The following is a 9,434-nucleotide window of genomic DNA, read 5'->3' as shown; positions in this document are numbered from 1 at the left end:
AAACATACACTTAGTAAACTTTACTTTACTTAGCAAACAGAGACAACAAGTAAAAACATATTTTCAGGGTTTTTCTACAGATTATCTCCCCTAGATTTAAGGTATTGGCAACTCTGCAACAGTAACCACTAGCACAGGCTTCCTTTCAGACTTCTGAAGCTATTTATATGTTTGATTTTGAAAAGATATGTCATCTTTCCATATTGTTGCCAGCACCATGTTGTTATACAGCTCAGCTTGGAAGAGAACACTGAGTCCCCAATTCTGTCATGTTAGCCAACAGACTTCAACAGACACTCAACCATTGTGCGATGGAGGAGACTTTCTTAGACTCCTGGCCATGGACAGCTGTAGAATCATCAAGGACAAACTCTCTGTCTACTGATCATAGGCCCAACACTTACAAAGGTGTACCTCTTGTGATCAGAGCAACAACATTATATAGGTTTGCCTTTTAAATACAAGGTCATTCTGCAAGGTTAATGCATGTTGCTGCATATTTTACTATTTAGGGTGACCAGACGTCCTCTTTTACCCGGACATGTCCTCTTTTTTAGACTTAAAAAATGTCCGGTCGGAATCTCACAAACGTCCGTTTTGTTTTTCTAGAGCTTACATAGAACTTCGAGAAATTTCGTTCACAAACTAGTCCCGCCCTCCCCTACTCCGTTTGGTTCGCTTGAATGAGAAGGGGGCGTAGTGAAGTAGCCTAAATTCTGATTGGACGTTCTGACTGTAGAGCTACCGTTATTGGTCGTTAACCTCCTCTGCTAACATTTAATTGGTCAGTCTGCACGTCAGTAGTCCTTGTTTACGTCAGGCAAAGCTCGTGTACCCACCCTCATCTCGAGCAGCTATGCCGAAAAGTAAATGTAAGTTCTCGGATGAATTAAAAGCAGAAATTCATATTCAAATAAAGTTTTTTTATTAAAATGAAGCATATGTTTTTAATATTGCTGGACAGAGTGTGGTTTTAGTAAAGCAAATGGTGTTTCGGGAACATATTTTTTAGTGCAGTACTGAGCTGAACTGAGCAGAACTCAGTATCATCCAATTTTCCTGGGAGGCTGTAAGTATTTTTGGTGGAGCTGAGACTTTTGAAATAAATAATGCACTGCTCTGGATGAAAGTTTCACAACCAGCCTTGTACTTTAAAATATGACCCAGGGTAGTTATTGTTTAAAGAATCAGTGCTTTTAATGGCTAGCTCCAAGTAAATATGCATCATGCACTCCTAATCCACTGAACTGTTCATTCTATTACTGTTTTTTGCTTTTACAAAGAAAAAGAGTAGGTTCACTGAAGATCCATTCTTTTCCACTGAATCAGATAAGGATGTTAAAACATTAACAGCTGTTTCAATTGATTTGTGTGACTGTATTAGACCCACCTTAAAACAACTGAGTTTAAGTAGCATACACTGCCCTCTGCTGCTTGAACTGAGCAACAGCAGTTAGCTTTTATTTACACCCTACTTGAAATATTTTTTCTTTCTTTTTTTAAGGCTTGTTTGTTTGTTTTTATTAATTAGTGATTCCCATAATCTCTTTTACTCACTTATTCTTTTTTAAACTCACACACTTATGTCCAAGTACCTATATTTATATTAGTGTGTGTTATATGCTTATATGTCTTATTAATATCTTGTATGTATGTATTTAAAATGTGCTTTATTTGTCTAGAACACACAGTTCTAATACACAGCTTATATATAACTCATTGTTGGCACTGTTGGATATAAACCTAAGCCCTGAGTCTCCTTATCTACCATCTCTCTCTAACAATAACCAATTGACCTGGTTATGATGCAGTCTGTCCTTTTCAATTTAAAAATAGTCCTCTGTTTTCTTTTGCTCTCTCTCTCTTTCTCTTTCTCTCTCTCTCTCTTTCTCTTTCTCTCTCTCTCTCTCTCTCTTTGCTATTATATACACTGAACAAATATGGGCTGGAAGAAAGAGGATATGTGAGGCCTTTGTGTTGCCAAGGAGACAGGGCATGGTTGGAATGCCTTAGAGACCTGTTAGGCAAGTTCTCTTCTTATTAAGGAATAGTCATAAGGACATATACGTGTTGATCTATAACTATCAAACATGTTCTGCAGGTAGAACATGCCTGTGACATGTCTGCAACCTCCACAGAAAAGGCGATTTAAATTAAAGGTGTACTCTTCTATGTATTGACATGACGTCTTCAATGTGGCAGCTGATGCAGAGGTGTGGCCAACAGGTGAAAATTCAGGTAAGGTCAGTTTCTGGATAACCTCAGGAGCCTCCTCCTCCTCCTTTTCACTTTGTTTCCATTCACAGGAGAGTCGCAGAGCTTTTGTATTCACCTGCTCTTCAACTCACCTATAACGACAAACAGAAAACAGGTAGGGTGTCTTTCTCTTACTTACTGAATAAAAGATGAATCCTCGACAGGTAGCTCACTTTCTAACTAACACATTTATTACTGAAACAATAAAAACGTTGTGTAAGTGCCTTATATCATAGAGATGGCTAGAATTCAGCGTATTATTGATTCATGTAATATGATGACTCATATATAATATTGTAATGAACCTAATAACTGCTCTATCCACTGTGCAAAAGTCACAGTAAGTCCCATGTAAAGACATTGTGGTGCGATGTGAAGAAACCAAGCATTTAAAACATTGAATGCACATATTTCTGCCTTAATCTCATTTCTCAAGCCCTTTAATGCTAGTAATTGAATTTAAACAGAAAAGATTTTAACCATACTGTGTCCAGCGTCAGCACATCAAGGTTAATGTCGATTTCCATATATTCAAACAAGTATAAATATGAATTTACTGCAACTACTTTGAATAACAACCTTATTTTTTTATATAAATAAAGAACACTATGTTCTTTATTTTGTTTTTATCTAGAAATGTTTAAACCATGTAAGCATCTTGTAACATGGTTAAACTGAGCTTAACACTCTTTAGAACTCTTTGTAACTTAAATTAAGGGAACAAACATTAACACATAAAGTAGGACCATGTAACTGTTATTTGCGTTTGTGACAAAAGGGTGTAGCTTGTAAGAATTTATTAAACCAAAATATAACTGAAACTGATCATATTGGCCAAACCAGTTTGGCACCATTTATACCTGTTCCAGCTCCTGAAATTGTTATTTCATGTTCCTCTGACTGCACAATATGCACCATGGAAGTATACACTTCAGTGTGTGTTAAAGTTAGGAGAAGTGCTAGATTCCCTTTACTGAGTGCAGCTTAAAAGGGTGGAACAAAAAAAAAAATAAATGTCTAAGCAGGACTTTAGAAGGACTTTGGGTGTGTTGAAGCAATGTAATGAGGGTAATTCTGATTTTGCAATGTGGAGTGTTATATGGTATAAATGCATCTGTGGTTAAGGATTTCTCCTGTGAGGACTCATTACAAACATTCTGCTGATCCTTTGAGATTTCTTGCATCACTATACTGGTGTGTCGTAGCCTTCCTCCATCTTGGTATATATTTTATCAATTTGTTATAGAAAAATAATTTATTAATTACATTCTAATTATAAGTAAATATGAAGGAATGAAACAGACTAGAGTATTTACATGGTTTGTTGAGACCATTATTAAAACAGTTTTTCTTAGTAATAACAACCAGAACCCTCATGGTTGATGTACTTTTAAGTAAAATACTCTTAATGTGCTCACACAGTGGAAATACAAGTTTCCCCCTAATTTTAATATAGCAGTGTCAGCTCATTTGGGTCATAATTGGAAGGTAACCTGTCAGAAACAGATGTAATTTCATTTTCGCTGTGAGCTACCTATACATTCATATATATATATATATATATAGGCACAATTAACCTACAGCAATTTAGCCTCACCCATTCATAATTATACTATTAGAACTGTCTCAGCTCATGCTGCATTTTAAGTGAGGCAGATATAGACCTGTCAATCATACCAGCCTTAAAGGCACCTTAACAACAGTAAATAAAGTATATAATATGAATGTGAGATGAATGATGTTGAGTGAATATCATGTAGAAAAGCTGTAAATGAATTTATCAGATTGTTATATATTATGTTATTAAGGGGGTGGCATGTTGGTGCAGCAGGTAGTGTCGCAGTCACACAGCTCCAGGGGCCTGGAGGTTGTGGGTTCGATTCGCGCTCTGGGTGACTGTCTATGAGGAGTTGGTGTGTTCTCCCCGTGTCCACGTGGGTTTCCTCCCACAGTCCAAAAACACACGTTGGTAGGTGGATTGGCGACTCAAAAGTGTGTGTATGTGTGTGTGTTGCCCTGTGAAGGACTGGCGCCCCCTCCAGGGTGTATTCCCGCCTTGCGCCCAATGACTCCAGGTAAGCTCTGGACCCACTGCGACCCTGAACTGGATAAGCGGTTACAGATAATGAATGAATGTTATTAAGGTTAATTACCTAAGGGTAGTGACAATTTTAAGCGCTGTTTCTTCTTATCAATATATTAAATGGACTAAATAACAATTCAAACAGCCGAAAATGAGATATTTTAGATACTGTTAAAGGTTGTAATGCTTTCACTTTTTTTGATGAAGGAATGACACAACTATTGTTTCACACAGGAAAAGGCTGCAGACATGAAGCTACTATTAGGCCTTGGTTTTGCTGCGATATTGATACTCCAGAGCTTCCAGGAGGTTCCCACACAAAATTTGACAAATGAAGTAGAATTTACCTCTGGCTATAATTTATTTGGCTTTAATAGTGGTGATTCTGAAGATCCTACTGCCCTTCCAGTAGAAAGCAATGAACCAGAAAATGACACAGATTCTCTCACCACAGTTCCGACATTTAATGCTGCCTTGAACTTCAGCACAGAGGTTTTCTTAAACCCCAATGAAACCTCAACCCAAGAAGACAACACAAGCAGTACAGTCACACCTGGGCCAGACCTGACCACGCTGATGACCACGGAAACTGACCTAAACAGTACAGATGCACAGCAGCCCACGATCAACAGCACGGCACCTACTACTGGAAATTTTACTTCAAATGAAACAGCCATTGACAGCTTTGATAATCAGAATACAACTACAGGCATCAATATGTCTTTTACGACTGCTCAGCAACCACATACTGCAAACACGTCATCCAACAGCTATCCAACTTCATCTAATGGTACAATTCAAACAACGACCAGCCAGTTACCAACCACTGTGTCCACAACCGTCCAGTTAACTGAGAGTGGCTCACAACTGAACAGAAGTGGGGGATCATTGGATGTCAGGGACAATGTACAGGAAGGTAAGGGAGAGCTCAGTAGATATGAACAATATCACTGTATACTGCTGAGTAATTGTTATTGTACCCCACATTTCCACACAAAAAGTGTCAGTAAAGACACATAAATTGACTGATAGATCACTTTTACAAAAATGTCTGTTTACCCCAGGTGTATCAGTCAAGACAACGATTCTCCTCAAGTTAAGCACTTCAGAGGATGTTTTTACAGTAAAGATAAAGTAATCCACTCACTTTAGGAGTTTATTAGCTAAGTTAGCTACAGAGAAACAGAAGTTACACCAAACATGTCTCTGCAAACAACTACATTTGGTTTAAATTATGTGTAAGTTAGATTTTTACCAGATCCTAACTTTTCCTAAGTACCACCATCATGTGGTAAACACATCTGGTTTATGTGTGGCATCAACATAAAGCATTGTTTTTAGCTCTCACATGCTTTGATGAGTTATGAAGAGTGATTGAAATGTTCTTTCACATGCTTTTACTCTCATGCACATCTTAAGAGGAAACAGTAAAGGAACAAGGTCATGCTTCAGTCAGGACCTGTGTTTATCTGCCATCTGAGAACCATCGGAAAGCTTAGCCCAGAAGTACTTCAGTAATGTGTTATCAAAAGGTCAGGTTTTTGCCTTTTAAAACCAAACAGACTCATTTATATGGGGGAAAATCTGATCCTAGAACAGATGATTTAGGGTACCTTGAGGAACTTGATATACAGGCCTTGGATTATGTTCCTGAGTTGGTAAGACCTTTCATACTATGTTAAAGAAATCATGGTTTGAATTCATGTTTTTTTATATATATATAACATTGATCTAAGGGAATATAGTATATATTTATGTCTTGATTCATTAATTAATCCATTAATTAATTTATACTGTGTAGACATGACTAACAATAAGTGAAAGCATACACATAGACACACACACACACACACATGTATTTATTTCAGGTTGGAGAAGCATGTCATCGCTGTCCAATTTAAAATGTGTATCTCCCAAAATAGTAACTTCACAAGAGAAGGAAAAAACCTTTTTACATTCAGTGGAAGTGAATGTAAAAAGATTTTATTTCAGCTATTTCTATTGGTCCATTCATCATGAAATATTCATAGTGTGAAGGACAGCTGCTGTGTTCAAATGATGTAGTAAACTAATAAATTAAATAAATGTTCTTAATTGGACAGTGGCAATATTCAAGGGCAATGTAGCAGTGTATTAAAAAAATGCTGACACTCTTTTATAGTCAAACAACACATCTCCTCATTTCCACCCTGGAGCTGTCCCACATTTCCAGTGTCCTGTTTCAGTTCTAAAGCTCCAGTGGCTGTGTATGTGGGATTGGGTTTCACCACTGGTTTGTCCCTTGTGCTAAGCCGAGCTCTCTGATTACTGACACCTAACCTTATGAGACAAAAAAAGCACTGTGTTCTCTCAGCACGTCCTGGGAGGGTCTGTGTCCCCAGGTCAGCAGCAGAACATTGTATCTCACTGCTGGACTAAAGTTATTTACATATAGAAAGCATCCTGGAGTTTCCCCAAATCTTTGACAAACATTTTGACAAAGATTAAAAATACTGGTTTCATCTTCAGTTAAAGGGATAAATGATTACATAAATAATTAATGCATTTAAAAGACTTCATTGGAAAATCAGAGACATTGTAAAATGTTTTTTACTTTCATGTGGTGACAGGTTATTTAAAAGATTCTATTTAACTCAGTCACAATTACAATGACATGTAGTTTGAATAAATAAACCAAAGCACTACTTTGAAATCAACTTAAACTAGAAAAAAGCATTTCTATGCTTTTTCCACATTATATATACTTCTAAATATGACCGACTGAAATCAGTTTTGAATGGTAGTATAACTCAAATGTAGTTTCAAGTAATGGAATAAGTAAGCATTATGATTAATATATTAATAACTAAATAAAATTTTGGTCCAGGATAAAAACAGGACTTTGTCCTCTACAGAAAATCACAATGCAAAAAAGCTGAGCCACGCGCTGGATGGGATTTCGAAAATGGCCCTAGATTGCAATTCTTGGTCAAAGCAGAACAGTTACAGTGTTCAATAAAAGACAAGTTGGAAGGTTTAGAATGTTTTTTCAGCCCTAAACCTTTTGTTATTTTGTGCTGATGGAAGATTGCATTGTTTGGTGTAATTTGGTCTAATCAGCGGTTTATCTTTACAGGTGTTGGCTCAGATATTAAGCAAAAAGCCAATAACCGGCCATTGGGAGTCGTCCTGGGAATTGCTGTAGCAGTGGGATTTGTTGCCGTGGTGGCATATGTCATCATGAAGCAAAGGAACCATAGGGATTTCTCACACAGGAAACTGGTGGAGGACGTACCACCTGATCCAGGTTTGAAATAACTCTTAAATATCCTCATCTTCATCACTGTTATTACTGTCTGGATTAAAGTAAATGGGGAAAAAAATATTTAGATGCATCCTGGATTAAATGCATTTATTGTTGTCTTGTTCTGTACTCAGGAACTATGAAAAATAACCAAGATTGAAGAATGCCAGTTATTGTTTAAAGTCTATTTGTTTCTTGACTGGCTAAACCTTCAGACATAGTTTAGTGCCATGATATATTTATAGTACACAATAATGTTTACAAAAAACAATGAACAAAAATACAACAGCCCCACAAAAATAGACTTGAGGCATAATGTTAATAAAGTATATATTAATAAACAAATTAATTGATTCACATTCATTGTTTATTAAAAAAATATATTTTTGCAACATTTTATAATATACAATATTTAAGATTAAGAAAATGAAATGCATATTAAAATTTCTAAGCTATGACTGTAAAAGGCATTAATTTCATTTTATTTTCTATTTTTACCTGCAGTGCATCTATATATAAATTTACTGTAATGATCTTGACCCCTTGAGCAAATATTTACTGTGTTGCTGTGATTACCCATCTGTAATATGTCTTTGTTTGCTCTTTATAGTTCATAGGTTGGACCATGGTGAGCCTCTGGATTTGAAGAGTGATGGATCTGCTTACTACAACCCTGGACTACAAGGAGACAACATCCAGATGACCAGCTTCCCTCGAGGACACTCTAACTAAAGATTATTCTGCTACTCCAGAGACACTGACAACGTACATTGGACCTTGCTGTTATTAAACAACCAAAAAAATAAAATGAAAATGTTTCTAATCAAGATAATGTAATATATAATGTAAAATGCCAAATGAACTTTGAAAGGACCAAAGCTTGTTTTCTTTGTTATTTTTAATTTTTTATAATCTCTTTATAGAGACCGAGAGATTTCTGGAAGTGACACTCCTTATTTTTAAAAGAAAACTGAATATATATTTTTGTTACAGGTAATTAAATATTAACATAAAATGAGTCAATACACATAATTTGTATAATAATTGGTAAAACCATGAAAATCCTATGATGTAAACTGATGAGTTTTCCATCTTATATTAAACTTGTTTCACCTGGTAGACTGAATACTGTAAGGAAAATTAAGATGTAATTCAATTATTCTGTATAATTCTATTCAGATATCACTGGTATGAAAATGTATAGTATTTGAACACTATAGAACACCTTCACATAAGAGTGTAAAGTTTCAGATGTAATGAGTAAGGCTGGCACATTTATAAAAGTACATCAATTCATTTAAATTCACAATAGATTCCCTTGGTTCCTAAAGTCAAGTCTGCAATGAGATGTTGATTTATAGTTTGTAAAAATATCTCTGTCCTTTGTATAGGGTATGAAAAATCCAGAAAGGGCCATAAAAAAGATTGGAAGTTACAGGCTAGGGTTTTGAGAAATTACTTGGGAATATTGGTGTTATACTTGCTATCATGTCCAGTACTACAAGAAATATACACTTATACTGCTGTAAAACATTCCAGCGGGTATTGGTTTAAACATGTGTTAACTGACTGTAGTTATTTTGGAATAATGGATTGTTTTGTATGCCTCTGGGTATTGCAGGGTCTTTCTATCTAAAGTGTGCTGTTGCACAAAAGAGGTTTCTGGTGACTACAGGGCACATAACAGAACTTTACAACCGACTACAGGAAGCAATAAAAAATATTATTTTCAAAATTGGAAAAGCAAATTGTACTTTGTACCTCCTGTGTTTTAATGTTAATTAAAAAGCTTTATTAAAAAAAATACTGTTT

At 35.9% G+C, this 9,434-nt stretch overlaps 1 protein-coding gene across 2 annotated transcripts; it reads left to right on the top strand.

The window, feature by feature from the left end:
• Window positions 1-823: 823 nt before the first annotated feature.
• LOC136677147 (mucin-15-like) lies at window positions 824-9,406 on the top strand. 2 transcript variants are annotated; one of them, XM_066654580.1, is made up of 7 exons: window positions 824-872; window positions 1,953-2,024; window positions 2,102-2,238; window positions 2,307-2,371; window positions 4,794-5,255; window positions 7,455-7,625; window positions 8,233-9,406. In XM_066654580.1, exons 5-7 carry the CDS (start codon window positions 4,916-4,918, stop codon window positions 8,352-8,354), a joined length of 633 nt encoding a protein of 210 aa, XP_066510677.1. In that variant the 5' UTR covers window positions 824-872; window positions 1,953-2,024; window positions 2,102-2,238; window positions 2,307-2,371; window positions 4,794-4,915; the 3' UTR covers window positions 8,355-9,406. The 2 variants fall into 2 exon arrangements, with proteins under 2 accessions (XP_066510677.1, XP_066510676.1); XM_066654579.1 differs by having other exon boundaries at window positions 4,574-5,255.
• Window positions 9,407-9,434: the final 28 nt, after the last annotated feature.

This window comes from Hoplias malabaricus, chromosome X2, assembly GCF_029633855.1.
Source record: "Hoplias malabaricus isolate fHopMal1 chromosome X2, fHopMal1.hap1, whole genome shotgun sequence".
In the NCBI taxonomy this organism is placed as follows: domain Eukaryota; kingdom Metazoa; phylum Chordata; class Actinopteri; order Characiformes; family Erythrinidae; genus Hoplias; species Hoplias malabaricus.
The sequence above is the reverse complement of the archived record's forward strand: the minus strand, read 5'-3'. Positions and strand labels throughout refer to the sequence as shown.